General features: G+C 46.1%; 1 protein-coding gene across 2 annotated transcripts in view; it reads right to left on the bottom strand.

Moving 5' to 3' along the window:
• The window catches only part of SLC35F3 (solute carrier family 35 member F3), a 461,126-nt gene that overhangs the window by 113,612 nt on the left and 327,720 nt on the right, over positions 1–19,794 (bottom strand). For both annotated transcript variants that reach the window (XM_036919247.2, XM_036919248.2), the window contains one exon: positions 10,926–11,250. In XM_036919247.2, coding sequence (XP_036775142.2) covers positions 10,926–11,250 — 325 coding nt within the window. The remainder of the gene's footprint in view (positions 1–10,925; positions 11,251–19,794) is intronic.

Here is a 19,794-nt window from a genome sequence, read left to right as displayed (position 1 = left end):
AGACCTATACCCTGAAAACTATAAGACACTCTTAAGAGAAGTTAAAGAGGACACTAACAAATGGAAACTCATCCCATGCTCTTGGCTAGGAAGAATTAATATCATCAAAATGGCCATCGTGCCCAAAGCAATATACAGATTTGATGCAATCCCTATCAAATTACCAACAACGTTCTTCAATGAACTGGAACAAATAGTTCAAAAATTCATATGGATACACTAAAGATCCCGAATAGCCAAAGCAATCCTGAGAAAGAAGAATAAAGTGGCGGGGATCTCACTCCCCAACTTCAAGCTCTACTACAAAGCCATAGTAATCAAGACAATTTGGTACTGGCACAGGAACAGAGCCACAGACCAGTGGAACAGATTAGAGACTCCAGACATTAACCCAAACATATATGGTCAATTAATATTTGATAAAGGAGCCATGGACATACAATGGGGGAAATGACAGTCTCTTCAACAGATGATGCTGGCAGAAATGGACAGCTACATGTAAGAGAATGAAACTGGATCACTGTCTAATCCCATACACAAAAGTAAATTCAAAATGGATCAAAGACCTGAATTTAAGTCATGAAACCATAAAACTCTTAGAAAAAAACATAGGCAAAAATCTCTTGGACGTGAACATTAGTGACTTCTTCATGAATATATCTCCCCAGGCAAGGAAAACAAAAGCAAAAATGAACAACTGGGACTATATCAATCTGAAAATATTCTGTACAGCAAAGGACACCATCAATAGAACAAAAAGGTACCCTACAGTATGGGAGAATATTTTCGTAAATGACAGATCCGATAAAGGCTTGACATCCAAAATATATAAAGAGCTCACGCTCCTCAACAAACAAAAAGCAAATAATCCAATTAAAAAATGGGCAGAGGAGCTGAACAGACAGTTCTCCAAAGAAGAAATACAGATGGCCAACAGACACATGAAAAGATGCTCCACATCGCTAGTTATCAGAGAAATGCAAATTAAAACCACAATGAGATATCACCTCACACCAGTAAGGATGGCCACCATCCAAAAGACAAACAACAACAAATGTTGGCGAGCTTGTGGAGAAAGGGGAACCCTCCTACACTGCTGGTGGGAATGTAAACTAGTTCAACCATTGCGGAAAGCAGTATGGAGGTTCCTCAAAATGCTCAAAATAGACTTACCATTTGACCCAGAAATTCCACTTCTAGGAATGTACCCTAAGGATGCAGCACTCCAGTTTGTAAAAGACAGATGCACCCCTATGTTTATCACAGCACTATTTACAATAGCCAAGAAATGGAAGCAACCTAAGTGTCCATTAGTAGATGAATGGATAAAGAAGATGTGGTACATATACACAATGGAATATTATTCAGCCATAAGAAGGAAACAAATCCTACCATATGCAACAACATGGATGGAGCTAGAGTGTATTATGCTCAGTGAAATAAGCCAAGCGGAGAAAAACAAATACCAAATCATTTCACTCATCTGTGGAGTATAAGAACAAAAGAAAAACTGAAGGAACAAAACAACAGCAGAATCACAGAACCCAAGAATGGACTAACAGTTACCAAAGGGAAAGAGACTTGGGAGAATGGGAGGGTAGGGAGGGATAAGGGCGGGGAAGAAGAAAGGGGGTATTATGATTAGAATGTATAATGTGGGGATTGGGGAAAGGGGAGGGCTTTGCAACACAGAGAAGACAAGTAGTGATTCTACAACATCTTACTATGCTGATGGACAGTGACTGTAATGGGGTTTGCGGGGGGGACTTGGGGTAGGGGAGAGCCTAGTAAACATAAATAAAAATAAACTAATTAATTAATTAATTAATTAATTAAAAAAAATTAACAGCCACCACAGTAATTGTTTCAGCAGCAGGGGAGCAAGGACCACTGTTAATTTAGCATCCACCCTGGGCCAGATTGTAGGCTAGGACCCCAAACCTTGGAAACAGGCATTATTGGTTTCATTTTTAAATACAAGAACACTGAAGCTAAAGGAACACTTGTAAATAACTTACCTGAAGTCACACAGTTTGTAGGTGGTAGATCTGAGAACTTGAACCAGGCTGACTCCACAGCACAGGGTTCCTTCCCTCCCCCATGTGGCCTGACTCCCCTCGCAATCCCTGGGGCCTGCTGCAGCTATGACACTAGTAGGTGCACAGTATGGGGCAGGAAGTGGGCTGAGTGCTTTGGAAGCCATTATACAATGTGTCCCTATGGGCACGGGGGCACTCCAGTTTAGCTAAGAGTGTGTACAATAAAGGCTGGGGTAGTGTCAGCAGAAGATTAAATGACACAAGAGGACATCCACTTTAGCACTCTGCACAGTACCAGCATTTCCTCGCTTTTTTATTCTTAGCTTTCAAAAAACAAAAAAGCATCAAGAGCTTGACAGGACATTGCTTTCTAGACAAATGACTCACCTTGAATTTCTCTCTGGCTTTCAGCTCATGTTCTAGGATGACATGACAATGGCATGAACCATATGCATTCTCTGCCCTTTTCTTGTCAAACTTGTCTCAAAGCTCACCCTCTCCCTACAGTCCAAAAATAGACAGGGCATGATGCCGTCCTCTCTGCTGTGGGCTCCACATTGGCTAACAGCTTATCTGAATCTTTCCAAGGAGAAAGACTCAGTGATATGTGGATGGAATGTTCTCCATCATTATCACACAATCATGACCACCATCGCCATCATTTTATAATCCACAGGGAGCAGGAGCCATTGTTTGGGATTTGGGATTCACATTTGGAGTCATCCAAAGATGGGTGAGAAAACTCTGGACCAAAGATGGGTGCATTCTGGGGCTTTATATGTGTTCTCACATTTACTTCAATCTACAAAGGAGCTGTGAGAGCCCAGAGAAGGCAATTCCAATGGCAACCCTCAGAGGTGAGTAGCAGGGTCTCTATTTTATAGATAAGGAATGAGGTTTAGAGCTTTTGGTGACTAATCTACGACCATATTGTCAAATACAGGCAAAGACAGGATTCAGAACTGAGCTGTCTAATGACAAGCCCACATTCTTACCATTTTATTACAGTGTCTCAGGTATGGGCTAGTAACTTCCTTACCCCCACTGCTCCATCCTGCCCAGGCACTGCTTCCATGTTTCTTCCTAGAAGGAAAGACTGTTAACCCATTTCTTTCCTGTTGGCATTTCTGCGGGTGTCTGGGGCTCAGGCCCCTTCTCTGAGCATGTGTGGTCTCCTTGATAATATGGATGAGTTGAATCAGAGAGCCCTCAAAATCCCTTTCTGATATTTTGAGATCTCTATGCAGATGATCCTTAAATGCAGTGAGATTTTTAAATTTCAATGTGGCAGTGAGCTGGCTTACTGTCTCAACTCTATGACTAAGTTCACAAGGAAAGTATGAAATGGCTCAACACGAGCTGGGTGAGATGGAGTCTGTGCCTCCTGGCCACATCAGCAGCCATGTTGTCTTGCTGCAGCCCATACACACCTGCACATGCATCTCTGTATCTTCCTGAAGGCTATGCATTGGTGCTCTTCTCCCCTGACTCATACAAATGCTAGCTGCTCCTGAAGACTCACTTCCTGGAGGATACCTCTCTGGGAGGCCACCCCTCCTTGCTCTATGCCTTCTATGCCACTGCAACATTGGTCCTGCAAAGCTCTCAAGGACCCTGGCACTTTATGTTACTAAGTCTCTTGTTGGTAAGTCTAGCCTAGGGTGTCTTGACCTGCAAAGAGCCATTATCTCACTGATAACAGCAATTATTTAATGGCTGCCATTCTTCAAACCCACAGCATGAACACAGGATCCAACATTTTGCAATATTTCAATGAAACTGCATGAGGAAACATCATTGCAGCTGGATTCAACCTCAGACATGTTCTGAAATTAAAAGGTTAAATTGTATAACCCTCTTAAAGTACTGAACTTCAAAGACAAATCCTTGATTTGTTCAAGGATCAACAGTGTCCTCAGGCAACTAGGGGGTGAACAGTGGCTGAAGTACTAGAGAACAGAGGAGATTGGGAGCTTGTGCAGTATTTCCTACTTGCCTCAGTGAAAGCTGAAAAATCACATGTGGAATATTCTGGACTTGTCTGTGGGAGCATCTGGCAGTCACTGAGTTTCTCTGGGATGAAGCTAGCAGCTGTTTAACAGAGTTGTGGTGGGGGTGGGGATGACATGCGAGGAGATGCCAGTGAGCTGAACTACAGTGCCACGATGGGAGGACGGAGGGCAGACCTGTGGAGTGGTGGGGACCTGGCCTGCATGTGTGAGGGCCGTGTCACCATCTGGGCCCTGAGAACAATGCTCTGTGCTGTGTTTCTCCACTGATGCATCCTTGAACATTTTAAATGATATCTTAAAACAGGCAAAGACAATTTAACTCTATGTCAGCCACCCCCATCTCATTTCTTCCTTAGCTGACATGGTGGCCCATTATGACTTCCCAGTTAGATGGCTGGACTTGGAGATTTGTTTGTGTTCAGTCCTGTGGCTGACCACATGCCTGCCACTCCAATGGTTGTGTGCTCACATGTAGGTGAGGCTTGTCTGTGTGTGGCAAAGTACTTTGCCTCGGCAGCAAGCTTGACCAAAATCTCTTGGCATGAAGATGTCTGTATATCATTGCCATTATTTTCTACTGAGCAGAAGACACAAACCAAATTAAAAAGTGCAGTTTCCAAATATTTTGCCCATTTCTTCTAAACCAGGTACAAAAACAAAAACAACAAAATATCAACTGCAAAGGTTCTGGATGCAGCTTGCTGCTTTCTGGGTTGATGATTCTTGGAAATGAGATAGGAAACAAGCCTGCTGCCTGTTAGGAGAAAGGGAGAAGGCAAAGGGATGTGCTGAGAGCAGGACATTTTGTGCCTTCCTCTGCCCCTTGGGGCCTCTGAGCTCGCGGCTAGAACAGTGCTCTAGGGTTCCAGAAGAGGCTAAACAGGTCAGGCCTCCTTGCCATGGGACTCCTCTATCCAGGGGTGTATGGGTGGTTTTGCCCTCTGGGTTTTGAGCATCTCAAGGGCAGAAATGTGCTTCGGCCTGCCCTCACCAGTGCCCTGCAGGGCAAACCTCCAGTAGGCAGTCCATGAATGCTTACTGGAGGAGTGAATGCTTGCCAGAATAAAGAATGAATAAGCCAGTGGGTAACCAGGGCTAATCTAGGCATTTGGGTCTGGATAGGGTGGGGAGATGCTGACACAGCCACAGGACTCTTTAGCTGACACTGTTGCCTTCCCACCCAGGGCCCCCACTCTCCAGCCTCACTCCAACTTTCTCCATAGCACTCAGCACCATCCCACATATTAGATGCTATTTGTTTATTGTTTGTTTCCCACTAAAATACAAGTTCCACAAAGACAAGGAGCTTATTTTGGTCACTGCTATAACTCTAGCTCCTAGAACAGTACCTGACCCCGTTGAATATTCTGGGGTGAACAAAGGCATATTTCTGTCCTCCTAGAATGGAGGGTGCCTGTGGCCTTGTTCCCCCTACAAAGAGCTGTTCATGGGAACAACAAGCCCGAGCGTGTCCAGGGCTCAACAACTCATCAGCTTGCATCAAATCAAAGGCCCGACAGCACTGGGAACATAGGGATGTGCTGGGGCATCAGTAATGAGCATTCACACGGGACCGTAAATGTTTACTAGTGTTTCCTGGAAAAATTTTCTCCCTTCGTTCAGAATACCTGAGCTTGGTGAGAAAATGACCACTGAAATAGTTTCCACCAATACAAGAGTTTGCTTTAGGCTAAAGAGGTTAACAGTTCAAAGCAAGAGACCCAGCTTGGTAATACTTCAAGATTTATGCTCAAAGTAATTGCTATTGCTCAGAAACTAAGTGCACCCCGCATCCTACGCTCCTACCCCAAAATTCCCAAAATACCTGGGAGTCAATTCTACCTCTGATATGAAACGGGAACAATTCTGTAAACAGTTCCGTAATTAGCATTCTGAACCTACTTTTGAAAGCAGATCTGATTATATCAGTTCTTAAAACCTTTCTGAGTCTCCACTGCCTTCTAGAATAAAGCCTCAGCCCCCTTTGATCCCTCACGTGCTCCCTCCCATCTGGGCCTCAATCTGACTCTTCAGTCTTAACATTTACATAAGCTGCCCTGCCCTCGCCCCCAAGCGGCAGGCCAGTCAGTCGGCCTCATTCTCCTGTCCCATGGTCTGTTATGTGGGTCTCTCCCACTTCGTTGTGAGCTCCTTGGGTCAGAACAACACCTGTGTCTTCCACACGCCCAGACACGCAGACATTGCCCCAGTGCCGGCTCACCTGGGCCACCTCCAGCCTTGCATACCACACCCTTCTCTGCAGAAAGGCGAGGGTGCTTTTTGTCAAGTGCCAGTCTCCTGACTCCTCTGCTCTTCCCTTCACTGGCTCTTCCCAGTATTCACCCCAGAATTCAAGCCTCCTGTGTGGTGTGTGAGGTTCACCAGGGTCCTCTGTGCCATGCCTCACCTACCTCCCACAGCCAAGCCAGAGCCCCTTCATGTGCCAGGCAGACTGTGCTCTCCTCAGCTGCTCTGCCTCCCCACTGCCCAGCACCTAAAGGGCCTCTTCCTCAGTTACTTCCTCTAAAAAATCTTTTCACTCTGTCCCAGGACCCACACACCTAGGCCTGTCCCCAGCCCCCTGCACACCCTCCACTTTGTCTGGCTATCTGACTCCCTTACTGCACTGCAAGCTCCTTGAGGATGGGGACCATTTATTATTGTACCCCCAGTGCCTCACCCAGAGAAGACGTGCAATAACCATTTTCAGAATGAACAATCTCCTGTCTGCACCTTAGACCTAGAATGTTATAACTGCAAGGCGCCGTGCAGTTCCCGTGTAAGTCTGTGCAACTACATACACACACTGGGCCTTCATAGGATTTCAGCTGAAAGGCATTGAAACTGCCCTTTCCCTTTCTTGACTCAAAGGTTTCTCAGCTTTTCTGAAACAGAATCAGTTGGCTAGCTTGCAGAACCCAAAGCTACAAAGACAGAGGAAAACGTGTCACCACTGCATCATCATTCACTCTTCTGGCAGCTGCATGGTAGTAGGAGGTTCCAGTATTTCCTTATGCAGAGAGGACACTACTGGCAGAAATTCCTGAAGACCTACTGACCAGACTGCAAGTGCCCCAGATCAGCTCTGGCTGGTTTCTGCAGGCCGGGTCAGCCCTTGGGATCTGAGATGCTATTTTCCTCATCTGGGGTGAGAGGGCCTGGGAGGCTGTGTCCTCACACCTGCCCTGGACAGTCTCCCCAGGGCCATAGCCCTGTTGCAACCTCCTCCATGTGCCTCCCCTGCTGCCGAGCTGTGCAGGAGACTCCTGGGGGCTGGGTCCCCTTTCAGGTCACACCTGCAGCTTCCACAGTGCCCACATGCATCTCTACGGCCAGAGCCCTCCCTAGATCCTAGGCTACTGCTTCCTCAGGGCATCCCTGTGGTCAGCTGTCAATGAGCAATAGGGAAGACAAGGGGGAGGTGCTGGTCATCGGCAGGAAGGGAGGAGCTTGCTTTCCTCTCCAATGCTCTGGGCGTGTTCACTGGGGAGGCCACAGGCATGAGGCTGAAAGGCCAGGACAGCTGGGCCAGGAGGCTTTCACCTTCAGGAATTTCTAATTCCTGCCCTCAGTGCTGATTGTGAGGTGGGCTGGTGGGTTCCGGGATGCTCTGTGCAGCCAGCAAGGCCACAGGTTGGTTTCTCCAAGGCATACAAAGTCATGACCCTATAGGGCTTGGCACTCTAAGACGCACTCCTATATTTGAAATAGGCCACCACAGGTGGCCAGTAAGCTAAGCATGGCTACATCCTTGGATACAATCCATGGAGGATATCTCAATACAGTGGTGACTCTTGGTTTTTTTAAGGCATTTCACTGTGTACAGGGCACTAGCATGCATGGTGTCTCGTTTGATCACACAGACATCTTTTGTGCAAGGCAATGCAGGTGGAATCACCTTCCATTCACAATGAGCCTCTGAGGCTTCCACAGCTTAGGTGACTTGCCCACACAGCCTCCCCTCCTTGGCAAGGGGTGGAGGACCAGGGCTCAGTCATCTCTGGGGCATGAAGTGAGTCTCTCATTAGTGAATTCTGGTTGTTTGTTATGTGTGGTCAGATTGGCAGCATTTTTAAACATCTGTAGCTGAGACTCAACAATTCCAGGGCCTTAATGGTCAAAGTGCAGCAGCACCACTGTACCCTGGAAGTCGTTAGGAAAGCAGAATCTCAGGTCCACTCAGACCTACTGAATCAGTGTCAGCTCTTCCACAAAACCTAGGGCGATTCACAGGGTTTGAGGAGCTCTGTGCTGTACAATATGTACTTTCCTCTCTCTGCTTTGGCTTATTTTTCTAGCTTCACGTCAGGGAAGTGGCCTAGGTGTGGAGTGCTTGGAGAAACGAAACTTCCAATTGACTGCTTCCTGATAACTACAAGGAAAGCTTATCTGTCCAGCCTCCCTCTCTGTGGAAGAGGTGTCTCCCTTTCTCCTTTTCTCTCAGCTCCGTGTTGAAACACTTTGAGCCAAGCACACATCTCCTCAGCTGACTCTAGATCTTCTCCTCTCTGGCATTAACTCTGAAAACGCCCCAAATTGGAAGATGTGGTTTCAGTTTTCCTTGATTTCTGGAAATCCTAACATCTGTTTACAGAACTCCCAGTCTGAGTTGTGACAAGAGTCGTGATTTCCTATGTAAAGTCTGATGTTAAAATTTTTCTCTGAGAAACAATCTCTCTTCACCCCTCCAACAGTGTCTTAACTCACACACCCAATAACTGGTTGGTAAATTTGCAGCTCTGCTTAGCCACAGGGTGAACGACTTTTTGAAAGAGGTGAAGCTAGGCGTTTTTATGGAAACGAGGCATGATTTTGACTGGCTTCACTAATCAACTATGATCATCCACCTGCCACTGCCCCCTAGCTGACACAGCGGTCACCACAGTCCTTTCATGACTTCCCAGATGCTTTCTATAGGAAGACAATAAGCTGAAATCAAGGTGTTGATGTCTTTCTGTGTCTAACTAACCTTTCACTGTAACCTTGCATTTTTCCTACCTTGACCTTTTAGCCACCACAGGGCTTGGTTCTGTGGTGTTTTCAGCACAATGTGTTAAGTAGCGTAAGTGGCCCTAAGTGGCCCACAGTACCAGTCTTGTCTCAAGGTAATCGGTTTAGGACACATACAGTGTAAGGACACCTAAGTCATGTTTAGGACACATGTGTAAGCCATAAGTCAGTGCTGCCCCTCACAAGGGAGACACTCTTTCTGCTTGAATGGTTGAAGGAAGCAGAGAAGAACTCTACATCTTCTCTCTCAGTAATTCTATCAAGAAAGGGCGCATAAGCTCATTTTGAGCTCTTTGTTAGAGAAGCAGTTTAAAGAAAGGCACACTCCTAATTACATATTAAATATCCTTAGGGCTATTTAACTGTTAAATACATCATTAACTGAAATGTTGCTTTACTAGGTGACTAAAAGCCAGCCAATATTTTCTTCTTGCCTTCAGGACAATCTTGGGCCCTATCAGAGTTTCTAAGCCTGTTTGTTTCAGTCTGCTTCTGGCTGCTCATCAGAAGAAGTGCATCAAGGGCCTTTTTAGCAATTTCTGGCTGGTCCCTGAGCCACTGGATTAATTCCACCCTGAGAATGCTCCAGGCCTGGGTTCTGGTTCTGGGCTCCAGGCTCCATGTTCCTGCAGGCCTTGCTTCCAGAATTCATCCTAATCCTTCTCACTAAGGGCACCCGGGAGGCTGGCCTTGTGACTCAATCCTTTCTCCATCAGAGCCCTCTCTTCTAGAATTCGTGCTTTGATTTACAACTTGGTTTTTTAAAGAAGCCAGCCCAAATTCCCTCTGAACATTAAAAACGTCTGGCACCTCACACCTGCCAACTATAGCTTTACAGTGACATAGTGGTACATGCCCAGAGGGAGATTCTTATCTGCATCCAGACCTCCATTCCCAGGCCTCTCCCTTCCTTGGACCCAGTGATGTTTTTAGTTATCTACTGACTTTCAATGGAAACCTCAGAAAAGAAATGAGATCTGAAGCAGATGGTAAATGGAACATGGCAATTTTATGGGGTGTGTGTTTGGTGAGGCGGGATGAAGTGGGTTAAAGGACTGAAGAACCCTCAGCTTTTGCATTTTTTTCCACTTCTGGGACTGACAAAAGGTAAGTACCAGGTCCCACTTGTTTACCTTGGTCCAGCATTCTTTCCTGGAGCCCTGACCCAGCCTGTGGAGAGCCTCTACTCCAGGCAGCCAAGAGGTTCATGGATTGCCAAGGATGAAGACCAGGGGTGACACCAACAATTCGACCTGAGGTGGGAGGGGAAGCCCTGCTGTATACTGAGGTGGAGGGATGCCATCAGGGTTTCTGGCCTCTTTTTGAAAGGGAAGTCGTACCAGAGGGCTTCTTATGAGAAAATACAGCCAACAAAGTTCAGACACTGCTTTGACTTTGAAAGCCGCACAGCCAGACATTCTGACTGATGCCTTCCCATAACCAAAGGAGATGTCTTGGGCTGGGAAGGGACTGAGTACTCAAGTCTTTGCAGGGTGCAGCTCCAAAAGATGGGGCAAGCTCCAGGAACCAGCCGTGTCACCTGGCTCCACCGACTCCCACTCCTCACCCCAGCCTGAGGAGGGGTGCGGGGCCGCCTCCTAGTTCTCCCAAGTGTACCCAAGCTTTCTGACTCCTTGCCAAGGCCCCCTCTGAAAATGCTGCCGTCGCCTATTTCACATAAAGGAACTCCAGGGGTTGAGGAGCGGGCGGCAAGGAAGAAGGCGTTCAAACCCTGTGGGAGGCAGAATCACCATCAGGCCTCCCTGATGCAGCAGGTGGCACCGTGACCTGTCCCCACCGGCCCAGGACACACCGCCGCTCCGAGGCGCGCAGCCCCAGGGCGGGCCGGCCCGCGTGCGCCTACCGGTATCTCTGCTTCGCGGACTGCTTCTCTGCCGCTGTGCAGACGTGCCCGGCGTAGTACAGCGGAAAGAATAAAAAGTTCCAGTTGGTGGCGAACCATGTCAGAGTGAAGGGCGCGTCGAACCGCCGGAAGGTGAGCCTGGCGAGCTGCGTGGCGCCCGCCCAGGAGGCGCACACGCACAGCACCACCGCCACGCCCCAGCAGACCTTCTGGAGCTGCGCCCGCGAGCATCGCCGGCAGCCGCGGATCGCTCTCCCGCCGGCCTCCGCCCCAGCCGGTGCCGGGGCCTCCGCCGGGCCCGGGGAGTCCCGCGGGCGCTCCTCCCCTGCGGAAGAGAAGCGCAGTTAGCCGGGGCTGGGGGCGGGCGAAGCACAGGCGCGGCTCCACAGCCAAGGTCCTGGCAAGCCGCCCTGGGTCGTAGCCGGGGGCACCGGGCCATGGAGGCCGCTTCCTGAAACAAAACCTAAGTGGAAGACGTTCCCCACGGGCTTTCTTACCCTCCAGAATCTTGACCCGCACTTTAGTGCGGAAGGTGAGCCAGCAGCATCAGCGCCCCCTCCCAGTTTGTAGGAAAGGCAGAATCTTAGGCCCCACCCCAGGACCCCGGAATCAGAATCTGCATTTCAACAGGAATCTGTGTGCACATCAGCATTTGGAGGGCTGCAGGACACGCCCAGCGGCTCAAGTACTGTCTTCAGTCAGCAGACTGACTACTAGTATTAGTCTACCATTCGTACCCTAGTACGCAGAGCAGTGCTTTAGTTTGGGTCAGTGCACAGCTGCTGCGCCGTGAGTGCTGAGCACAGGGGCTGAGGATTCCTACCTGAGGAGGTCGTTGGCCTTGACCTCTAAAAGCTCTCTTATGTTGTGTGCATATGAAAAACAGACTTTCCCTCTTATCCCTTTATTTGCGCTGCCTTCCTGCTGATGGCCTTTGATCCCACTTGGAAGTGTTACTTAAAAACCACAGCCTCTGGCAGCTGTGCTCTGAAAAGGCTCCACACTCCATACTAGAGCCCTGTGATTCCTGGGGACCAGGCTGCAGCCCAAGGGGGGCTCTGCAGCAGGGCTTTTACCGCACACCCTGAAAAGGTGGAAAGCGCATGATTTCCCACTGTCTGGTTTGCTTTCACGATTGTGTGTATCAGTTAGCTGGAAATGTAAACAGAGCTGTAACGTGCATAGGGTGTAACCATGGACTGATGCAATTTCCAGGAGACAGCATACTTGGCTTTTATACGATCAGCCTGGCACTTAGCTGAGTGGGCACACAGAGCAAAGAAGCCATCCTCCCCCACAGGGGTACAGGAGATAAGTACAAAATATATTGGGGTCAAATGTACTCTATATGTTGTGCTTAAACTTAACAGTAATTTAAATAGCTTTAATAACATGACAACTTTGAATAATGTTTATCCTATACAGTAATTCTATGAGGCAAAATCCTGATTCAAGGTAGCCTATTATACAGGTGTTCGCAAATTATATTATTAATTGCCAGCCCTGGTTCTGTTTTAGCCAAAGGTAATCCCAAGCCTTATGTGGCTAGTCAGGGAGACATAATGTCTTTTACTTGCCCAAACCCTGCTTGACACCATCTATATTGTGCTTCTGTGGGGAAAATGGAAGTTCCTATGGCCAGGATCCTCACCTGACCTTAAACTGCTTTATCATGTAATTGGCCTACTGCTAGGCTAATGCTTCCACACCTGTAGGCAATAAGCTGTTACTGAGTAACTATATAAAGAGCTCTGTCCAGTGCTCTGGGTGGAGGCAGAGATGAAAGAGGATTAAAGACCTGCAGACTGCTGGATGCAGACGTGATTCTAGTGCGGGACCTTACCACCAGGAGAAAAAAGCTGGGTATGAACCCTTTTACCCCAAGAACATTCCATTGTCATTTCTCAGTCTCACTGAATCCATAGTGAACTTGTCTGGGGCTGAAACCCTCGGGCAAGACAGTTTCATTACCTGTTTTATTAATGTTCAGTCTCCTTTTTCCTCTTACTTTTCACAGGTGTATATATCCTAGTTGGAAAGTCCTTGGAAAACCAAATAAGCTCCCAACAACTTATCTGTTCCTCTCATGGCTGTAGGGCAGGGAAAAGCAAAGGAGGGCAAAATCCAGGCAGATTCCCATTCTTGCAAGTTATACTTTTCCATCAGGATGTCTTGCTTTTGTTCTCAGTGAATCCCCACCCACAAATTTGATTTCAGATGGAGGCACAAATTTTCCAATTTACACACTATGATTACCTGACATTTTGGGTTAGCCTTTGCCACATTTCATTATTGTGATAACCTTCAAATGGTGGTGGAGGTTAGAAAGATTTCTCGTGTCAGCATCCTTGATAAAAACTCATGCTGAAAAATAATTATGGAGATGATAAAAAAAAATCCCATGTAGAAGTGAAATGAAGTAACTTAAGAATGGACTCTGTAGGAGGCTGAATAAATTCAGGCTCACAGAATATATTTTCATTATGGCAAATAAAGTTTTAAAACTTAAAGAATTAAGTGATGACTGATGCTGCAGAACTGTTACAATGAAAGAGAAAAATGACCAAATCGTGTATTGTTTAAATGCACCTATAGACTTGGATTAAAGGCATTAGCCTCTACCTTTATGACCCCTCTCAATCATTTAATCAGGGTAATATTAATAAAACAAGCCAAATAAAGACATTCAAAACTAAAATCTATACTATTATTTAAATATAAGATAGAACAATGTTTCCTAAAGTGTAATACAGTTAACAGGCATTATAAGAAAAGAGGATTCCATTATCAGAAAAGTTTGGAAAACACTAGGTAGATCACAGCCAGGTTCTTTTGCTGTAGGAATATTCAGAACTAATAGACACTGTGAACTTCCAAAAAGCAGCTATGGAATGTGTGCTTCCCATATTATTCAAATTTAACCCTTGTGGTAGGACTGGTGTCCTTGGGAAACACTGGAATAGACCATACGTCACAGACATCCAAACCTAATTCATTGCAAACTTTGAATCTCACTGTACTGAGCCTCTGATGATGATAATTGCTTAATTACCTCAGCCATTCTTAATACTTTGGTTAAACTAGATCTACCTCATGTAAACTAAAAACATTCTTTACAAAGGCTTTAAAGAGTACAGAATAGCATAAATAAAAAAGCAATCTATGCTAATCTTAGTACCCAGAGATACACTGTTGACATTCTGCTGTATTTTGTGCAGTCTTTTGTGTCTTTTGACACACACACACACACACACACACACGCACGCATATAGCAAACTGGGATCATACTGTATTTTCATCTGGGATTCACATAACCTAATGCACTTTATAAACAGAATGGACTTTATAAATTGCACAGGGCTACATGCAGTGCTATACATATCCTGGGAGTATTTCAATTGGCTAGGAAATGGCGATGAAGCATCTGCCTTGTGCCAAAACCTTTGGGTGGTCAATAAATAAATATAAAATATGATTACTGTGTGCTTCAGGAACTTACAGTCTATCTGGAAGTGACAAAATGGGCCTTTGAAAGAATTATGTGCAAAATGGGGAGATTTTGACTGTAATGGAAAATCTTAAAGAGTGCAACTGGCATGGAAAAGAATCAGAAAAGGCAGAAGCTTGGCCTGGGCCTTGAAAAATGGAAAGGCTCTGAGTAACAAGAGGAACAAAGTTCAGGGTCAGGAATATACATGGTCTATACGAGGGTTGGTGAGGATGAAGGTGAGATCTGAAATCCACTGCTGCCTCACCCCATTGCAATGCCCAATCTTGCTTTTGTCAGACAGGAAACAGGTCAGACATTCAGCCAGGTTGGCCAAAGGTACTGGAGAAAATTCAGATGCTAACCCTACTTTAGGAAGTATATGCCCCAACGCTCTAAACAAACAGATAAAATGAATAAAGAACAAATGTAGAGTGAAATAATAAATTTGGTCAGCAGGTGCATTTATTCTCCACTATTTAAAATGCATCAAATGCATGCCCATTTTCATGCCATTATCAGGGTCATTTTCAATGAGCTGTCCAATTTATGTTCAGATTTCAGAGAGAAGAAATTACAGTGAGGGGGCAGAAACACTTTCCAAAAGCTGTGCAGATCTCCAAGTGCAGGAAACTTTTGTTTACTTTCCTTTCCTTCCTGAATTGCAAATCAAGCGATTCCTCTGTATATGATTTCACTCCTTTATTATAGCTGAAGGAGGCAGTACAGACCACCTCAAAGAAATCAATGCCAAATTAGGTTCATGCTGTTTCCTGTCCCAGCTCCTTTGACCATTATTACATGACTAGAAATACTATTTATGTCACCCTCACCCTCATTCTCCACACCACCTCCCTGCTCACAATCCCTCTATTTATGATCCTGTACCTTCCCTTCTAAACTTGTACTGTGGCCAACAGTTCTCAGAGCAATGCAAAGTAGATTGTACAATGTGGCCCAGTAGTTGTGCTGACAGATACTCTTACTGTGGAGCCAAGCATTTCCTTTTAGCTTGTGATGCCTCTAAATGTCTTGTTTATGCCACTTAATTGACTCAGAAGCACTGGGGGACAGGTGAGCTCTTCCCTGTTCTTTTACCTGAGATGCTTCCATTAAGCATTTTGGAGAAAGGTGCATGCATATGTGTGTGTGTGTGTGTAGGAGTATTTTCTTGATTATAGTGCATACTCCAAGGCATGGTGAGATGTAACCATATCTGTGCATGAACTTTCATCATGAGCTCTGTCTCAGAGTCAGGCAATTTACTGGAACCATATGTCAGTCCTACAACCTATAAAATCACACTGCATGCCTGTCTCCCTTCAGGCCATTTATAAGGCTTTCACATTCTTCAGGCAAGCAGCAGTACCTAGAGACAATGTCTGCTCAGAAGAAGGAAACTCTAGGTCCTAATGGGTGTGTTGGGGGTCTGGTTTAGCTGCCAACTCATTCTGGGACCAAAGCAAGTCCTTCTCATGAGCTGCCCACTACTTTCCCCTGAGAAAATGACAAATTGGGTGTTTTTTATTTTTATTTAGTGGAAGTCATGCTGTAATGAGAAAGCTGGAAAATCGTTCTCTCTCAAGTTAAAGTTCCCATCAAATTACTCTTGCAAACTCCCAAGAAAAGACAAATGTTTCCTTTTTGAGGTCATCTGAAAATAAATGGACCTCTGTTGACTCTATGAAAAAGTGTCTTGGAAGTTAGCACTTAAAGTGGCCAAGTCCTGTCTTAGAGGCAAAGAGCTGGTGATCAAAGACCACCTATTGGCTGGCATAGTCCCAGTCTCCTGAAAGCAAAGGGAAGATATCAATACACAGAGAATGGGAGGGGAGATCTCCCAAACTTCTCCAACATTAAGATCTATCCAGTTATTTTTCTACAGATTCTTTGAGGCATAGTTTTCATAAAACTTATTTGTTTTAGGAGTAACATTCATGATTTTTAGTAAATTTACACAATTGTGAAACCACTGCAACTATCCTGTCTTAGAATATTTCCACCACCTCAAAACATCTGCCTGCCCACTTTGCAGGCACCCTTCATGTCTACTCCCAAACCGAAGCAACCACTACAAATCAGCTCTCTGGATCTATAGATTTGCCTATTCCAGATATTTCAAATAAATATGCAGACCTTTGCATCTGACTTCTTTCATTTATCATAAGATCTTTGGGGTTCATTCTCCTGGTAGTGTGTGTCCGCAGTTCATTCATTTTTTATGGCTGGATGTTATTCCACCATATGGCTAGTCTATATTGTGTCTAGCCATTTATCAGTTGATGGACACATGTATTGTTCCCAGTTTTTGTCTACTGTGAATAATGCTGCTATAAACACTTACATATAAATCTTTGTGAGCCTTCAAGGCTTGCATTTCTCTTCAGTAGATTACTTAAGTGTTTAGGCCACTCATCCAACAAACATTTATTGGCACCTACTGTAGGCACAAGGCAGGCCACCCTTCCCTGGTGTTTATTCCATGCACCATGCTTACAGTGCCCAGCATACAGAGAGGATTCAGTGCTCTAACTCCACCCAAACAGGACACAGGGAAGAGTTGCTCTGGAAACTAGAGCTCCTTCCCTTTTTTTCCTGGACTGCCCAGGGGAAGAGAGCCTGACAAACAATTTCCCATTTATTGATCACTGATGCATATACCAATTCAGGGCCTGGCCACCCAATTAAATAGCTTTTTTAAAATGAGGAGCTTGAAAGAAAGCTTTTGTTTATGGCCATCTGCAAGTGTAATTCATCTCCCAAAAATGCAGTTTATCTCATATACTCATTAAAAACTTACTCGGTGAATTTATATGTGATTTTTTTTTTTTTAGCAGTGGCTAGGATAAAGGGAAGAAGAGGCTGTCATGTGTACAAAGCCTCCATAGACCTTGGATGTCCCAAAGCATCCTCATTTCACACCCCCTGACCCATTATGCCTACTGGCACTTGCTAGACCGTCTTTTTGGGTTCCTGGATTTGGGTCAGAAAACACTCCCTCAGTCATGCCAAAACCCCAGTCATGCTCCTGACCAGCACTGTTCCCAGGGAAAGAATGGGGTCCACAGATAAGTTGGACACTGACTCTGAGTAAGTGACAAGGGGAGGGCTCAGGGAAGTAAGGGACAAGTGACAGTTAAACACCCAGTGTATACATCATGCTCTCTGCCAGGAGAATTTACATATTTTTTTAAACTGTCATAATGTTGGCAGCCAGTATGACTATTCTTATTCTGCAGATTGGACAGCTGAAGCTCTGAGAGTTACTCTCCTAAGGTCACAGATTAGCAAGTGGCTAAGATGCACTGTGAAGCATCTATCTGAAGCCAAAGCACCAATAGGAATGGAGAGCAACCTTATTGTCCCCTTTAAAAGTTACTAGGGCCATAGTGCTGAACACTCCAATAGGAACTGCCAATCACTAAAGAGGGACTTCAGGTTTCCATAGGACAGACCCTGTTTTTAAATTTGGGAGAGCCTGAGTGTGTATGGCACTCCTGGCCAGGACTCGTCACCCTGGAATAGGGCCTGAATGTTTGTGTCCCCACCACATTCATAAGCAGAAGCCCTTCAGTGTGATTGAATTTGGAGAGGAAGACTCTAAGGGAGTATTTAAGGTTAACTGATGTCCTTAGAGTGGGGCCCTGATCTGATAGGCTTGTGGCCCTATAAGAGGTGACAGCAGAGAGCTCATTCTCTCACTCTCTGTGCACATGTGGAGGAGAGGCCACGTGAGGACATTCTGAGGAGGTGACTGTGTACAAGTCAGTAAGAGAATCCTTCCCAGAAACCAAATTTGCTAACATCTTGATCTTGGACTTCCAGTCTCCAGAACTGTAAGAAAATAAATGTCTGTTGTTTGAGTGACCCAGTCCTGAGCCCTTTGTCATGACTGCCTGAGCAGGCTAACCTGAGGGGCTCCAAGGAGAGTGTGCTCAGCCTACGGAGGTGTGAGGCACAGCCCAAGAGCCGCCGTGCAGGCTGTGGGGCAAGCTGCAGATGACAGAGTATTTACTTTGATAACTTCTTAGGAGAAGAAATAACTGGACTGGTGATTAGATTAGAAACATTAGATGCTCTCTCGTGTTTGTTTACCTCCTTTGAATTGCTCGCACCTTTGTTGTAAAGTGATTCCTGGAGGCAGTGTGTACAAATAGGAGAAAACATGGCAGCTGCAAAGTTGTTTTTAAAAATCAAAATTATTTCCCTAGTGTGGATACAGAATTGGGAGGTGAACAGGGGCTGCCCTTTTGAGGGTGGCTTCTCTGAGATCCCCTCAAGTTCTCCCTGCAGCGGCTGGCAGCTGGTTTGAGTCAGGCCTATGTCCACCCACCTCCCCAGACCACCACCACCATCTTAATGAACAGACATCTGCATGGGTGTTCTGCCCCACTCCCCATTTCCTTAGAGGACTCTGAGTAACTCCCAAATGTAAAAATACCACCACTTTGTGCTTTGGGGCTAGGACAGTCCTGGGTGTGCACAGCCTTAGGTGAATATGACTGGTAAGGAAATGACTGATATGGACTGGAAACTTTAAATAAGGCTCTCTGTGCCTTGTGGGGAGGAAGAGACAGTGTTGGCTTCAGGAGGGGAGCAAGGATCATGTGTCAATACATGGTATGAAAACCTTTGAGCTTGAGGGGGTTAGTTTTACTTAATCTGCCACCCTACTCACCATGGCCTGTGCAGCCTCCCAGAATGGCACCATTTCCATGGCCTGGGCATGTGGTACCTTGGTGCACACAGCAGGCACTCACCAGGGCAGACAGGGTGACATTTTGGAGCTCTTAAAATGACCTGCACACAAATGCAGACAAATGCACACACTCTTCTCTGATGTTTTTCCTTGTCAGATGATGCCTTCTACTTTTGTTGCCAGTGGGGCCCAGGCTGTTGGAGCTCACAGGCAGAGTCCGGGCTTGACAAGAGGGCAGATGTATTAGGGATGGCCCCCAGGCAGCCTGCTGCTCCTAGGAAGGAAGGGGCACCCTGGAGCCTTCTCCCCTGCAGGGCAGCAGGGGAACTGAACAGTATTTTAACTGAGGGCATGGGCTACTACACAATTTATCCTGGACAAAGACCTGTTTTCTAAAACATACCACCAGCTCTCAGCATAGTCACGCATCCGTAAGATAGGACTGAACTTGCTTGGTTAACGACCAGTGTGGGGTTAGCCTTAAAGTTCGGAGTCATCTTCCTAGGCTTTCTCTCTTGCCCGGGGAGAAGCCTCTGCACCAATTGAGGGTAAGGGGGCTGAGCTAATCTCAAAGTGGGGCTTCTCTCTGAACACACTAGGCCAGCCTCCACCACAGCCATGAATTTTCTCAGCTTCTCTGGGTCACTTTGTACTCTGTACTAGCCCGTTGCCTGGGGGCCCTT

The sequence above is a fragment of the Manis pentadactyla genome, chromosome 8 (genome assembly GCF_030020395.1).
Source record: "Manis pentadactyla isolate mManPen7 chromosome 8, mManPen7.hap1, whole genome shotgun sequence".
NCBI classification, from domain to species: domain Eukaryota; kingdom Metazoa; phylum Chordata; class Mammalia; order Pholidota; family Manidae; genus Manis; species Manis pentadactyla.
The sequence above is the reverse complement of the archived record's forward strand: the minus strand, read 5'-3'. Positions and strand labels throughout refer to the sequence as shown.